Source organism: Fulmarus glacialis, unplaced genomic scaffold, assembly GCF_000690835.1.
Source record: "Fulmarus glacialis isolate BGI_N327 unplaced genomic scaffold, ASM69083v1 scaffold27668, whole genome shotgun sequence".
NCBI classification, from domain to species: domain Eukaryota; kingdom Metazoa; phylum Chordata; class Aves; order Procellariiformes; family Procellariidae; genus Fulmarus; species Fulmarus glacialis.
The window spans coordinates 3136-19695 of NW_009230570.1; the positions used below are offsets into that span (position 1 = coordinate 3136).

Below are 16560 nucleotides of genomic sequence, written 5' to 3' on the forward strand. Positions count from 1 at the left end.
CAGTAGAAACCCTACATCCTGAGTGCAGTTGGTATCACAAATAGATTGAAGTATCACTGAAATGCTGAACATATAAAAGCACTCCAATCACTGCTTGTCCTGCAGCATTTCCCTGGGAATCTGGATCCCCAATTTTCTAAAATGCTCAGAAGGCATTTAATAACATCATCCAGCTGTTGGTGTAGTTTGAGAAGTGAGAAGCATCATACCAAGGATTCAGACAAGACGTCAAGGTCTGCTGTCACGGCTGCTTTTTTCATCAATGATGAAAGTTTCTTCCACCTCCTGCCCATGGAATTCTCATCACATTATGATACGCTGCTTCTCCTCTGATGAGTGGCTTTTCTTTGTGAAAGATCCTCACTGTCACTTTCACAGTTTCTCTGAAATAGCAAGGCCACAATGTTTCAGTCACGTAAATGAGATACCATGCTCCTAAACATGACGTTCTAATGTTATTAGTGTATCATCTATTGAGAGAAGTAGAGCTAATAGAAATCTCAAGAGTGTTTCACTCCAGAAGGTCACATGCACTCCAGGGGTCCCCCACCCTCCATCACACACTGGTGACAGGAGCAGCAGTGCAGACTCCCTCCGCGGCCGCTCATTTCTCAAGTCAGACAGCACGGTCACTGCTACGCAATCCAAACATCATCTGCAGCCTCCGTGCTGCCCCTTTACAGAATAAATGTGGCTACCACCTAAAGGCTTTATAGAGTCACCAGCTCTCCCTGCCCAACATTTCTGTCACAGTCACACAGCTTAGAGCAGCATTAAAGACACACAAGGGATGCCACAGTCCCATCTGGTTTCACGCTCAAACCCATTGCCATCCTGTTGGGCTGTGCATCCATATAAGGACAGCAAAAATCACTGCACAGTAAAATTGGTCCTTCTCTTCTTCCCCTTTGAGAAATGTACCTACCAAACTTTCATCCTGTATTAGGACCTTTTTCACCAGCGAACGAGATAAGTGGTTGCACAATGATACAATACGGTAAGAAAGCTATGGAGAGAGGGAAGAATGAGAATTTGACCACACATATGCAGTGCAGACATACACAAACACATTTCATTATCTACTGTATATTACGATTTTACATTCAAGCACTATCTTGCCCTCTGATCCCACCAGGCTTGGGAAGCCTTACATGAGAAGGATTAAAGGCTCGCTGTCATACCTTCCATCGCCTTCTAGCATATTGCCTTTTGAAGTTTTCCATGTTAACAACAGATGCTTGACGAACCAAAGCCTGTCGCTTGTCCACTGGCTGGAAGATAAGAGAGCAATTTTATTGCTTGGCTCCCTTTGGTGCATGAAATACAAAAGATTCTTCATGTGCTCTGGAGCTGGCTGAAAAGAACGCTGGCTGGGGAAGCTATGGATTCATACAGGTAAAAGCAGAAGAAAAATAATTAAATCTAGTCCACCCTGTGCCTGGACAGGACCCCTTTGATTTCAAATAAAATCCTGAAACTAGTGTACAGTCAGTGGTCACTCTTGGCCCTGTGCACAACATTATTCTGAGAAGTTCCACTCCTGCCCCTTTCTAGCCACTTGACCTGGCACAAAAGGTGTATCACACGGCATGGACTTTGCTCCAGCCTCCACTTCTGCCTTCTGCTTCATAATGATCCACATAAAAAACAAACAAAAGGTCTGGGAAAAGCTTTTCTAGCCAAAGGACAGGATGAAGAACAGCCAAACAGAAGAGAGATAACTAAGGGGATGCTAGAGGGTGCTAAGGCAATGCTTTCACTTCGTAAAGTTGCTAAGGTGCTTCTCAGTGCACACCTGCACTATCCCCATTTTCTCTGGATTGAGCTCATATCAGCTGGCCTTTATTCATGTCCCTCTTTCTGAAAGGCATTGGGAGAGCAACGAAAAGGTTCCACAGAGGCCTGACAGAAAGGCGATGGAGCTGTTGTCAGCGCATCAACAGCACTGCAGCACACTGCTGCTCAGGGGTTTTGCACGTGCTTGCTAGAAATCATGACAGAATAGGACTAAGCACAGCATCATCACACTGTTAGGCCCCATGCTACCTTCTAAATTTTCAGATAGAGGCTTGCACATTTTGCCCTTTACAAGGATATTTTAAAACCAAAGATACATTACGGCCCTTTCCTAATTTCTAGCATATGGCTCTTGATTTTATTCTAGCACATCTTTTCTGAATTGCGCTTTTACAGATTTTTCTTTTACCAGGCTTATTTAAACATCATAGGTAAGTTTGAGGCAGTCATTTCAGATCTGAAGATGGAGAACATGTGAATTCACGTGAATGTGAAATATGGAATAACTTCAGAGAGCACCAGCTGTACTCTACAAACCAAGTATGAAATTGGTACCAGAGAGTAGCCCTTTTCCTGTGTCTCACAAAGCTGGTCAATAAAAAACTGTCTGCTTATCAAAATCTCAGGAAGGCTCAGGTAACCTGCCGCTGCGAGTAATCTTATGCAATTAGTCTGAGATTGACAGATCCCAAGCAAAATAAGAAGGTGGCCCAAGAAAAGTAAATCCATGACCAGCTTTGGTCAACGCTGGACTCACCAGGAATGACAGAACAGTTGCTTTTGGAAGGGGCCTCTGGAGATCATCTAGTCCAACCCTCTGCTCAGGGCAGGGTCATCTACTGCAGCTTGCCCAGGACCACGTCCTATTTCGGTTTCAAAGGATGGAAACTCCATAACCCCCCTGGGCAACACGTTCCAGCATTTGACTGCTCCTTTAGTAAACAAGTTTGTTTGCTTTTTTTAATGTTTAAATGGAATTTCTTTATTTCAATTTGTGCCCATTGCCTCTTGTCCTGTCACTGGATACCACTGAGAGAGCCTGGCTCGGTTTTCTTTACTCCATTCCACCACATATTTATACAGATTGAGAAGATCCCCGCCACGCCTTCTCTTTTTGACACTAAATCCCAGCTCTCTCGGCCTCTCCCCCTTTGACAGACACTCCAATCCCTTAATCATTTTCACAGCATTCCATCAAACTGACTCCAGTATGTTTTGCTGACATCACCGTAATAAAATGGGAAAAAGTTAGCTGTCATTTAGTATTAGTGACAAGGATACATGCTACAGCATATCTGAAAAAACTCAGGCTTTGTCCTTTAACCATACCCAGAGTATGAGAGCACAAGACATCGATACCCTGGCAATAAATATATGAGGAAAGAATTGCAATACTTAGTATAGAAAAATAGGAAGAAAAAAAATATATATCAGAATTCAGACATGTGCCTAAAATTTTTGGATGCCAATCTGTGTTAAGGAACAGATGTTCCACAAACCCTGACACAGTCCTTCTGAAAATGAAGCACCTTTCAACTCCAAAACCACATCAAAATTTGCATAGACCAGAAAACTGTATTTGACAGATCGAGGGGGAAAAAGTTCAAAACCAGATCTGGTAAAAGTGAAAAGAGAAAGGCCAGGAATCAAAACCTTCAAAGATTATGGAGTTTATGGAGTGATAACCATTCCAGCAGTTCTGATCGGCGTATGTAGGAGGTGGATAACCCAGAAATACTTATACTGAACTGGACTGGAATGCAACCAAGCCAGATACCTGAAGAAGCAAAAGTACCAAAGGAGAATGGAAAACACATCAGTGGGGATTTAAACATTTTTTTCAGCAAAATAATTGATAATGTTTATGAGACAACAAATTCACTTTTCTCATCAAATGCTATAGGTATAGCATTTGTGCAGATATCTCAGCAGTAATTCAAGGAGCCAAGCTATCAGCTAGGTCTCTCATTTAGATGTATACACCATTTGCATACAACCGAACTGGGACATTTAAGCATTAAATGTAATTTTCTCATGCTGCAAATGGCTAGCATGGTGCAACAAAACACTAAGTAGAAATCAGTTTGAAGTGGGAAAAAAAATCACTGGGCTAAATGTCAGCTGTACAATCACCATGAAAAATTTCCAAGTGCCCTTTCAGCAGCAGAACCATCGCTGAATCAAAATAGCTCAACTTCACAGGACTCCAGACTGTTAATATCGGCCTCTCAATTTCTAAGTAGCCTGCAAACCAGTGACCTTGTCATTTTCTCAATCATCAGAGCATCTTCTCAAAAGCAGTATGTCAGTGACCTCCTTCAGCTCAGAGAGCACTCGCCTCAATGACTGAGTCACAACAGTATTTACCTCACCCAAACACGCTCAGGAACAGAGTGGCCTCATTTAATGTTCCTTCTCATCGTGCCAGTGCATTTGTTCATAAAGAAAATCTACATGAACAGAGAATATGAGATCATGGCTAAGGGAAGGCACACTCTCCTTCTTGAGAGTCTTTTCTGCAGATATTAACTCTCACTAAGCTTTAAGTTACTTCTTAAGAATTAAAACTCTCTCCCTCATAAAAAAAATCCTGTGTTCCGGTTACCCTGGACAGTATCTCTTGGGTCTTCCAGCTCAAAGGGACCTGCAGAAGTGATGACTGAAGCATTCTGAGAGATTAAAAACTGGACATAAGTAAAATTCTCAATACTGTTTGTCACAGTGGAGCCCAATTCTCCCTAACCATCAACACCAGCTTGCTAGGGACATCTCCTGGCTATCTACACTACTTCGAAGCTTTTGAAAATTTTACATCTTGTGCAAAGAAAGGTGCCACAGAGAGCACATCCAGTTTCCATCCTCCACCAAGTACAATGGCAGGAGTAACAATACCCCTAATGAGTAACTGTTTTCACAACTCTGAATCTTCACCAGCCTCTGCATGTCTTTATGAGGACATGGCAGTGATGGGTCCGCTGTACTCTACACAAACTGGACGAGAATATGCTTTTATCTTTTTATCTCCAAGTAGGAAACATTATTCTTAATAATGTTTTGGACAACAACAGTTCAATTTAGTTAGGTCATTAACCTCTCTGGAAAAGGAGGAGGGAGGCTGGCCAGTGAGAGACATACTCTGATATATACATAAAGATCCACTCTAGATGGACTTCAGCAGTGGTGCAGGGATGCCTGGCTACTATCTCACTGGTTCTTGTAGCTGAGTAACAGCAGCTACACCTTGCAGCAATTCATACAGCTAAGCAAAGGGGCTGTAAACTAGCTGCAGAACCTAGGCTGGCAACTCTTTTCAGTACACAGAAGCTTGATATCTCTTTTTCAGTCACTAACTACACCATCAGGGAACAATTGCATCCTGCATAACTAACTATTTATTGTGTTCAAAAATGAGATGGGTACATTTGTGCATATTAATAAAGTATAATCAAATGATTTCTTTGAAATACAAGACAGCAGGGCACGATTCAAGTTTGGGCCAACTTTTCTTTTACTTTCTAAAACTTAAGAAAAAAAATCTTCACAGCAAGAACACTAGTCTCAAATCCCACACCATAGATTAAATTAGTTGTAGCTTTGTCATTTTCTTTACTGTAGAAAGCAAACCAGAGGTCTATATTACCACTTATCACTCACAAATTAATATTTGCACTGTAAAATTACATACACAGTTATTTGATCAGTTCATTACAAGTTCCCAATTGTGTCTTTTGAATAGGATTTCTTTAGTACAGGACAGGAAACTTACGTGTATTTTAAACTAAAGGATTAATCAACAGCTAACACCTTTGATGGTAAAAAATTTCATCCTGCATAGCTGGCCTAAAAAATAATCTTAACTTCTTCATCAGCAGTTATTTCACAGAGAATTTCCACAGTACTAGCTAAATGTTAAATTATTACACCATTTACTTTGTTTTACTGGACAGATTTAACCTTTGCAAATATTTCTTTCACACGATCTATAGAACTGCCTGCATGCAGCAGGTCTACACGACTGTTTCCTTCATCAACCAAAGATCCTATCATGAGATTTTTATTAGTTTCCAGGCACCCAGCTTCTAGTAAGTACAGGCTGACCTACTCTTTATTCCAAGTTAATTATTTAGTAATCTTCAGGAACTGTAATACATGATGAAGTATGATATAGGCAATGCAGAAGGCTGTAGGGTTAGACGTGTCCATACCACTGTGATAATCTAGGTTCCTGTAAGTTCAGACATTGAACATGGGGAAAAAAAACTTGAACACTACAAACCACTGGGAGTTTATGGTTTTGGTCAGCATCTCGTGCAATACATCAGAATTTCTATTTTAGTTCTACGTGATGTTTTTGTGTAGAATCTATGCACTGAAAACTTCTTAAACCACTATGCATTGAAACAGGCAGCAAACCCTGCACCTAACCTGATCTACAACATTACTGATTTGATTCTGCTACATCAAGATTCAACCCTGCAAGGAATTCTTCACAGCGAGATCTATTTAACAGCTCCATTAGTGATTCATTAATATCTTTGTTGAAAACAGAGTCAAAGTTTCCATTCACACAGGCTTCATTTTCCAGTTGAAAACTACTCATTAAATCCTGTATCCACCTGAGTTCCTCAGAAAGTTCTTGACTGAGAGATTCATACTGACTCTGCAGATCAGCATATTTCCCAGTTATGCCTGTAAGACTAACGCCTACAGTCTTGATATCATCTTGTAGATGTCTTTTCAGGGATTCAATTTTACGGTATTCATACTTCAGCTGAGACAGCTTGTGCCTCACGCTTTCATTTTCTTCTTTATACCAAGCTTCTTTCTCATTATAAATGGAAACCAGAGCATCAATGTCGTCCTGCAAGGAATCATGCGATGCAGCCAAAGCGCTGAAACCCCGTTCCATAAGCGAAATGTCTTCTACTACTCGGGCAAAGCGCTCAAAGTTGATGTAGGTGTTATTGGGAGGCATACTTGAATGGCACTTTATGGTGTACTCTCTCAGGCGTTTCGTCTTCAGCTGTGTGTTCTCAACCTTCTTGTTTTCTTGGACTTTTGTTTCTTCTTTCAGCTGGTGAGTCGTCAGACAGAGGAACTAATATTACTGAATGTTTACAAGACAGTGCAGTAATTCAAAAACTCTACACAAAGGATGCAGCCTGAACTTCCACAATGCTGGGAGATTCTTTGCTCCCACAGATTTTCCTTCATGCATTTGATCAAAAGGAAAAAAAAAAACCCAAACACACAAACCCAAAAATAAATGTGACAAGTGATGTGCATTCATTCCAATGTGATAAGTGTAAATAACAGGGCCACAATTTATTTTCATGTTAATTTTTAGCAGTTAACAGTCTCAAAGCTATCAATATTTGTAAGAGGAAAAACAACAATCCTGAAAAGACTCCAGTTAATGTTTTGTGCAATGCAGAGCAAAAACTGAATTTCAAACATCCTCATTAGTCATGCTGAGATTAGCTAAATGTATTTTCACAAAATTATCTACAAAAGCAAGCAATGTTTATGATGAAAAAATATATACAGACACACAAATCAACGCACTTGGTACAGCAGTTATATATTCAGAGAAATTATATTTTCCACATTGGCTGTAGTCAACTCTCAACTCAAGAAAGCACTAGACCCAAGATGTAGTATATGTGCATGCAAACAGAGAAAAAAAGCAAAGCACAGTCTAATGTAGGATACTGTAAGTGCAACAAACATCAACGCTTTGTCTCCCCCTCTTTTTGAAAGTGATGATGATAACAGAAGTCATTTGCAGAAATCCGAGGATTTAGTCAGACCCAACTAATTTCCTTCCAGTGCTTTTCTTTGAGACACTGAGGGTCTCTAAGTACTGAGAGGACAGTTTTCCATTTAACACACCAATAAGAGTAAGAATATTATCTCTGCTTTGCTCATAGTAAAAGGCAAGATCTGTCGTCTTATTCAGTCTTACCGTTATCCACGGATGAGACAGAGCTTCCTGAATTGTAAGCCGTTTCCTAAAAAACAACAACACAAAAAAACAGACTTGAATGAGAAATACCTTGTACACAAGCCCATTGACCCACATTTCTCCCAGGCTTCATATGAAGCATTTCAGGGTTATGTTCCTCCATGAGGCATACTGCTTGTGTGTAGTTTAGTAACTGTTCTAAGTTTCAGTAAGGAGCTGTCCTCACTCTACACAATTTTAATTCTTACTTCATCAAAATCTACCTGTATTTTTGTGTATCCTTCCATAAAAAGTGATATAACATTACTTTGTTTTGTTCATCCCACATGCTTAGAAAATAAATCCTTTCTATACACCTTTAATACGACTGTGTCTGAATCAAGGTATGCAACATTAATTGTATCAAAACTGTCCTTTGGAACACAATATTACATCACTGCAGGAGCTGTCATTTCCTGAAAGCAACATTTCTGAGAGGAATACTTCAAACCTAATCAAACCTGATGAATCCTAACTTCCTTCTGCATTGTGGCAGTTCGGTGAACAGCACATTAAGAGCCCTGAGAATCAAAGGTAGAAACACAGCATTGCGCAGGGACTGCCTCTGTATGTGGGACAAATATCAATATCACTGACTTGTCCTTTCTTAAAAGGAGGTTGCTAGACCTGCGCAAACCTCTTGTCAAACCCCACCTACTCTAACCTATTCTAAGGCCCGAGGATTTGCAGAAATCTTGACTGAACAGCTTGCCTCTTTCTTTCTAATACCTATTTGCTCCCCTAATGAAGCCATTAGAAAGAATGGCCTGCAATGGCCTGACTTCCCTCCAGGACGAATAGGGTTATGGGGAAGTAGACGCTACTTCTGTGTGCACTTTTTTAAAAGCAAGAAAAACTGAAAAAAGGTCTGTGGTTCCTATGAACTGAGAATAAAGATCTGCATAGCTGTCATGCAAATTCTAGGTGCTTGCAACAGATGCAGAGAGACTTAAGGAACAATTCCACTCTGAGCCACATGTGAAGATTTTTCTGCCCTTGCACCAGTGGGAGCATATTCTGGGATCATGTCACCTCCTTGCAAGTAGTTCATTAACAGACTGAAATATCGGAGTGGTGGTTACCCAGAACTAGAGATTTTGCACACCATTTTCAGCCTTTCATCTACACCCTGTTGTACAAGCTTGACTCAGGTGAGAATTCAGTCCTGAAAGTGAAATTTAACTGAGAAGATTTTGGTTCCTTTTGTAGGGCTTCTGGGTGCAGTGATTAACTAGGGGCACAGCAGCAGAACTTTGCCTCCTGTCTGGCACTTGAATGGCAATACACACTGCAGGGAAAGCTTTGCAGATTACTCGTCAGGCTACGTTTCACCAGGTTTATCTTGGAGACAAATGGATCTTTCTGAATTTTTTACTTACCGTGTATCTTTCACCAGGAGTTTCTGAATAAAATCTTTTGCCAGGTCACTGGTATTGCTGAAAAATTCATCATCAAATTCATAATTCACAGCTGTAATGTTGGCAAGCGTTTCTTGTTTAGTTTCTCCAAGGAAAGGCGATGCACCGCTAAGCCTAGATAAGCCAGAAAGAAGAATCAATTGGAAAAATAAACAGCAGAGGTCCCCTAATGAAATTACAGTGACAGTGTAATATACTCTCAGGACATTTGTGGATCTCGTGTTGTAGCAGCCATACCACATGGGAAATAACAGGTCTGGCTTCGGCTCACTATATCTGTGGTTATGAGCCAGACTCATCTTGAAAAAGTCTCTAGTGCAGCACTAATGTGTGCACACAGATAGAAATGCACAGACTCTCCTCTCTTAAGCGTCTCATTGAAGTCATTGCTAATCAAACTAGAAAAAGCTTCAGCTGAGGAGAGTCTCTATCCCTGTGCACCCACAAACACTACCAGGCAGAAGCTTCTATCGGCTTCAAGCAGATAAAGTAGGGTTTCTATAGATTTTCTCTGGGTAGGAATAGCCCTGCCCTGCTTTTCTGTCTGCAAAGCTACTGACAAGTTCCCTGCATGGTGGATTTCAGCCAAGAGACCTTTCTCAGCTGGAACCAAAATGCAATGTGTGATCAGAAGTCAGGTGTGTGGCCTTGCCTAGGGGCCAACTCCGCCAGAGAGGTAGGGCCACACTGCTCATTAAAAGGAATCCACAGACAAAAGGATTTTGGCTGCAGTAAAATCCAACTGTTTCTGAACAATGCAAAATTTCATTCTGTTGGCACTCTGCTCCAACTGCAGGGATGTAATGGAGATATCATCATAATCAAATGCTATTCAGTAATCTTTACTTAGACAGAAAAAGCTTTCATCCTGCTTTGCAACTCTCAACTGTGACTGACGACCTTCATCTTTGATGACTATTTACCTCTGCTCCATAAAACTCAAGTGTCAGAACAGATTCATTGCAGACTCCTCCTGCTCTGCCCTCCCTCCCCTCCCCCCCTCCCCAATCCACAAGGATGCTGACTTGCAAAAGTCTGGTTTACGGGAAATGTTATTTATACCAAGGAAATTGATCTCATCCCTTTTTAAAAATCTGGGCTATTATTATGCTTATCTATTATGTCTAGCTTTGATAGCATAGTTTCAGGATACAGCAGGCTCAAAACAGGACTGCAGCAAACTTCTGGGATCTAAATTGAGGTTTTGAATACTCAACGGCTTGCTTACGTGATCCTGCTCAACAAACCTTTTACCCTGTCTGTATTGCCACTACCATGTTGACGGGGAATTTCAGGGTAAGCAGAAAGTTAGATGGGACCACCTGGGCCATTCAGCCCAGTCCCCAGGTATCACATGTGGTTTTATCCACAGAATAAACATTTGAGTGCATGAAGTGTTTTCTCTCCCTCTACAATCATAAAATGACCCCAAAGCAGCTGACACAGCAAGGCAGCATGAGTGAGGTCTTCCAGCTGTCTTTGATGCAGTAAATTTCACCCCATAAGCCACAGTCAATCTCACATGTTAACAGGTTTTACATACTCCCTCTTAAGCTTTTGTTCCATTTCTGTTAGCCACAAAGAAGGCTATAAGCAGGCACCTTGCCACAGACCATGGGTGGTGTTCCAAAACTAAAGCTTGGAAACCCACCCTAGAGCCTTGGTTTCTTTTCTCTTTCCCAAAACTGTGCCATGAAGCAGCTGTAATTCCACCTTCCAGCCCTTTGCTGGAAACCAAAGCCAACAGTGTTATATTCTCCTCTGAATTTTTTTTTTTTCTCTTTGGGACTCAGTTTTGAGGTCTCTGAAATGGGAGGATTCTCAAATCCTGACACCTAATGCAAACGACTTTTGTCATATCCTGACTCAGTGCCTGTAAATATCTAACAGCTGACCTCAGTAATAGAGGCTTTGCCCTTACAACCCAGTGAATCACTCCGCTGGTTACTGAATTAACGACTTGTAGGCATTTTGATCTCTACACCTCATGACGGCATCCATTTGATTGCTGCCATGTTTGCTAAAGTAGGCGGTATCATTAAACACACCCCATTTATTCAGAATTCTTCAGAACAAAAGGCTTTAAAATTAACAGGCAATACTAGTTAAGGGCATACAAATTTCTAGTACATAGCATATGATGCAAGCTGACCCTCCCATCATAAAAAGCATGGGGTTTTTTTCTGATCATTTGTAGGTAGACAATTTTCAACCTTAATTACTATGGCAATCATTACTAGCCAACCAGGTAAAACAGATCTCCTACACTGGATACTGAAACCTGCACAGTATCTGTATCTGTACCAGTATAGATACATTATTCTGCCCCCCAGGACAGAACTCTCAATGCAACAGAAAAACCTCGAGAGCACCTGGCCATCTGCGCATCACTCTAATCGCACGGGAAGTATTCCCACCTGCTTATCTTCAACTCCTAAGTTTTCCTCTCATCATATATGAACACACATAAAGAGCAATTCACAAAGTTTAATGTCCTGTCAAGGACATGTGTCACTGAAGACCAGAGTGCTGATAAAAAGCAAGGGTCTGGACAATATTTTAAACCCCTTTACCTGAGCTTGGGCTCAACCAGTATCCCTATCTTTTTCTGCACCACAGGACAGAAGGGAATTTGTTGCACTGAATCTGATTTTCTCAGACCATAGCTCTTTTACAGCTTTTGGGGTCTAAACCTTGGGTATAGCCCATGAGTGGATTTAGTTCCACTACATTTGTTTTCCCGCACTGAAAAGACGTTCAAGCCTCCATACTTGTACTGAGCCCTGAGCTGTGCAGTGCAAATCCCTCTAATACTAGAGTGCACCTTCTTTAAGTTTGGCAGCAAGTTACTCCTCCGAGCATCATAAGGAACAGCAGAGGCCCAGGGTAGGAATGTTAGGGCGAGACATTTCCAAGCGTAGGGTATCCACCATGCACTGCTCCCCAGCAGTCACAGGAGCTTGATTTCAATGGAAGCAGCTAGGTCCAAGGATCCCTGACCACTTCTGCAATTCTCATATCAAACCAGAAGAAAGAATTCCTGAAGCAACGAGTGCTGTTCCTCCATTGCCTGCATCCATTGTCACACAAGCAGTTTCACAAATTGTCAAGCTCCATCTTAAAACTCTCTCAACTCCTGTCCCCAGGATGCCCACAGAACCTCATTTCTTTGAGAGTTTGAACTTGTCATAATTTCCTACTTTTATTTATTCATCACCTGTTGACACACTTTTCTTCTAAAAAGTATCTTTTTTTCCCTCGTGCTTACTGACTGCAATGATGTTCCCAACCAGCCTTTGCTTTACTAGCTTTAACAAGCCCTTTTTTCTCTTGTAAGATGAACTCTCAGTTCCCAGGGTCAACTTGTCTGCTCCTACCCCAGCTTAAATTCACCTTTTTGAATATGGGTGACCATATTTATGCATAGTAATCTAGACTGCTGCCTTTACAAGCAAATTAAAACTTCCCTGTTTTCACCTGAAATAACTCACATTGTAAATGGTACTACTACACTTTCTGTTTCTATTCTCTCCACACACTGGTAGCTCACAGTCATTCTACGAGCAACCAATACGCTTGGGCTTTTCCATCCTCTACCATTTGGAGCTGATGAGGGCCCATAAGAAGCAGAAATGCCCAGTGATGCTAGAAATTTGTTCTTCATCTGCTCAGAATGCCCTTCTTCTTTTACTCCTTATTTTAAACTTGAAAAGGCTGCACGATAACATTTGCCCATTAGACAAACCACTGCCCACCCCGTGTTGCAGCTCCTCTCTTAAATGACTAAAAGGAAGAGCTGTTTCGTACTAGCGCAATAGAGCTTTAGGGAACACTTCTATAGGAGTGAATCTATTGTACTCACAGTATGTAGGTGATGACTCCTATGCTCCTAAAAAACAAAGGAGATTAATTGCAAGGGTTCTACATGACCTGTATTGTTCTTAATGTACACAATATGAAAAAGTCAATAGTAGCTGCTATATAGGCAGGAGAGCCATCATGGCTTTAGATAACTGCTAATATCTCTCAAAGAATGCTGTTTCCGGGAAAATGTTAATTTTACATATAAGTAATGTGGGTATTTGAAGTCTCTTTATGTATTTCTACTCTAGCAGGTATTTATTACAGTACACATCAGAAATACAAAGAAATAGAAGCAAGGATGTTTTATTTGGGGTGACCTCTTTTGCCTGCCTTCTCAGCAGATCAGATTAGTACGCAGGTCTCCTCTGCATGCAGTGCTCTTATAAATAAAGCTGTCACAAGCGCTGCAGGAACATGTTTTTTTTTAAGAGTGCTCCTCTGCAGTAGACAGTGGAAAACTGTTAACTCTATAAATGCCATCATTTAAGTTTTTCATTGTAATTTTGCAGAAATGAAATGCTTATCTTGTAATTAAAAAGAATGTATAAAAATGGAAAGACAGAACAAAGAGTTATTAACTGCACTTAAGTTTTTTGTTTTGATTTGTTTTTAATTTGCTGCAGTATAATGGATTCTATTCAGAGCAAATTGGGAAAAAGTAACAGTAGAGCAACCTGGGAAAAAAAAAAAAACATTAAGAACTTACCACATATCTGCAGCTAGTCCAAGCGGTTCATAGTTTACTATTTCTGGAGCTGAAAGAAAAATTTAATCAAACATCAGCAACTGAGGTAACAAATTTTTACCAGGCTGAATTGAGTAGCAGGTCAAGAATTACCAAGAGGGAGAAATGGGGGGTGGGAAAAGGAAAGGCAGTTATAGGATGCACTGTTTATAGTTTTATAGCCCTGATAGGAATGCAAGTTCACAGGAGTCCAGGAGAGATTACACAGAGTAACTTGGAGCATAATGCAACTCAGGAATAAGGGCGAAGCAAATATTATATACCAATTACAGTGCAAATCGTAACAAATAACAAATTATTTCTCCTCCCAAGGATACTGTTACCCCTAAGAATCTGAGCTTTTGTTTTGTTTTTAACTGGTGCCATTAAAGGTAGTTTCTAATGGCCAGTCAGAAACAGCCCTTGGGCAAGAGATTAAAATTACATTTCAATGTAGTTTGTAGCCAGACTACATTGCTATCCATGCCAAACCCTATTATCTTTATAAGAAGCATTTCCTCATTGGAAAACATCCCCATATAAGACTGCATGCAAGGGAAAAGACCAAGGTGAGGTAGCGAGATGAAAAAAGGTGTCTGTAACGGTTGTGTTTAACTGCAATATGAATTACAATTCTCTCCCTGCCCCCCAATCCCCCAAAACCAATCCCAAAACCTCTAATTGAAACTAATAGAGAGGAGTAGGATTAACCTAAAATCCAAGTGAGACATCAGAATTATGATCAGTGAGTAACAAAAAGAGAATCAGGTGGAAAAATGTAAGGGGAGGTGAGGGTTTTGTACTCAACAGGTGTACAGTGTGAGGCAGTTTTATCTAGAAAACAATGATAGAGATACCCGTGTAACTGTGAACCTGTGTACTACAACACAGAGAGCTTACTTGCCCCAGGCAACAAGTAAAAAATTTAATTTGTATTTGCAGGGTTTCACAATCTCAATCCTGAATTTACATCTCTAAATATTTACTTGGCAGCAACCTACTCTCACAGGAGTAGCGCATCAAGTTTATAGAAAGCTCCTCTTGGCTATTCCAGAAAAATAAAGTAAACCTCTAGATTTAGGTCACCTTGATACAAATGAGATCGAAACTACCTCTATCCCTCACTTCTTAACTTTGAAAAGATATCTCAGCTTCCTCATGGAACTTGCAATACGAGACAAAGGAACGGGTCACTCACCTACAAATTCTGGAGTTCCAAAAATGTTTTTAAATTCAACTCCATCTTCTATTTTGTGAGCCAGGCCGAAGTCAATGAGTTTGATGTGTGGAATAGGGATATTCTTGTCTAGAAGCATAATGTTTTCAGGCTAAAAATAACAAAAGATAGATCTTTGTTATTATAATATTAATATCTTGGGAAATTAACGGAGTTCTCAAGTGCTTTTTTTTCTTCACACATATAACACTGTAGAACAAGAAACACATACCTGTGCCTAACCATTTACAATTAATTCTTCTGAGAAAGGGATGACAACTGTGAAATTTGACATCATTGAGTGGACCAGAACTTCATAAAAGCAAAGCAAATCAAATCAGAGTAATACTTTCATCCCTTTAATTTTATCTCAAGCAAAAATCTGCCTTTCTCTATCATCCTGTTACCACTCCTAAGCTTATTTTCTTAATGATGGCTATTGCCAGGATGAAAAGATACCCTTGTTTTCACAATGAGACAGAAATTTTTCCACACAACTGTATGTAGTTTCCTAATCTGACAAGATATGCCTCTAGATTATCAGCCCAGCAGCGTTGTGATATAACACGAAGTGGAAGCTCAGTTTATCTTGTCTCCTCTTAAAACAGAAAATATATCTGAACAGAAAAAAAGATGTCACACCCTGACCCCATGGATTTGCCTCAGTTACAACAACTGGTGCACACAAAACAGCAGCTAGCAGGTAGCTGAAGCAGTGCAGATACCCGGAGCAGAGACAGAGTGCCATTGCTTGATTCTGAGGGACAGCTGCACCACTGAATATTTTGACTGACAGCAATTTTACTGATCTGTTCTTGGAATTTACACTGGGAAACCTCACTATTTCTGCCCAGCTGTCCCTATACTGTATTGTAAGCCACTGGAAGATGTCTTATTAAATGCTTCTTGAGGGATTCTAGCCACATCTGAACCTACTTAGGGAAGGAAAATGCTCTTCTCTATGAGACTAAATTCACAGCTGCAACAACAAGGCCAGGAAAGATCTAGGATTAGTATCTGAACAGTCCAGAAAATGGAAAGAGTTGGGATCAGAGGTCCTAACTCATATATGATAGCAAGCTATTAAAAGAACATGTAGCATTTCTCACAGCATTGTAGGGAAAAGCTGAAGCTAGAATTGTGAAATTAAAGCTAATTTCTTCAACCACAGGCTGCGACTTTCTTTACCAGATATAACAGACATTTCATAAACTTATTTCTTCAACTAAATTTCCCAGCCTTAGTTACTCCCTACCATGGCCTTATTTCACAGGTTTCAGAGTAAACTATGGGTTCAATTTATCTCCCATAAAGAGCTTTAATGCATTAATTTGTCATAACTTAATCAAAAGCTGAAGAGCAACAGTGAGACAGTTTGATTCCCTGCTGGCAGCTGCCTGGCCTTTTCACAGCAGATCCTAACGTGGAAGCAGCTCCTGCTAACACATACTCTCAGTCAGAGCTGCACTGGGAAAGAGAGCACATGAATAATTTATTGTCAAAATCATTGGACCAAGAATATTTTAGCCTCAGGCTA

The 16560-nt window shown here is 40.5% G+C and overlaps 1 protein-coding gene across 2 annotated transcripts in view; it reads right to left on the reverse strand.

The window, feature by feature from the left end:
* Positions 1-308: 308 nt before the first annotated feature.
* The window catches only part of DAPK2 (death-associated protein kinase 2), a 45399-nt gene continuing 29147 nt past the window's right edge, over positions 309-16560 (reverse strand). The window contains exons 4-11 of one of the 2 annotated variants that reach the window (XM_009584295.1): positions 15006-15135; positions 13790-13838; positions 13082-13108; positions 9181-9333; positions 7763-7808; positions 1182-1271; positions 926-1006; positions 309-383 (exon numbers count right to left, since the gene is read on the reverse strand). In XM_009584295.1, coding sequence (XP_009582590.1) covers positions 309-383; positions 926-1006; positions 1182-1271; positions 7763-7808; positions 9181-9333; positions 13082-13108; positions 13790-13838; positions 15006-15135 — 651 coding nt within the window. Of the gene's footprint in view, positions 384-925; positions 1007-1181; positions 1272-6235; positions 6872-7762; positions 7809-9180; positions 9334-13081; positions 13109-13789; positions 13839-15005; positions 15136-16560 lie in introns of those variants that run through there. The other variant, XM_009584294.1, reaches the window with a different exon arrangement.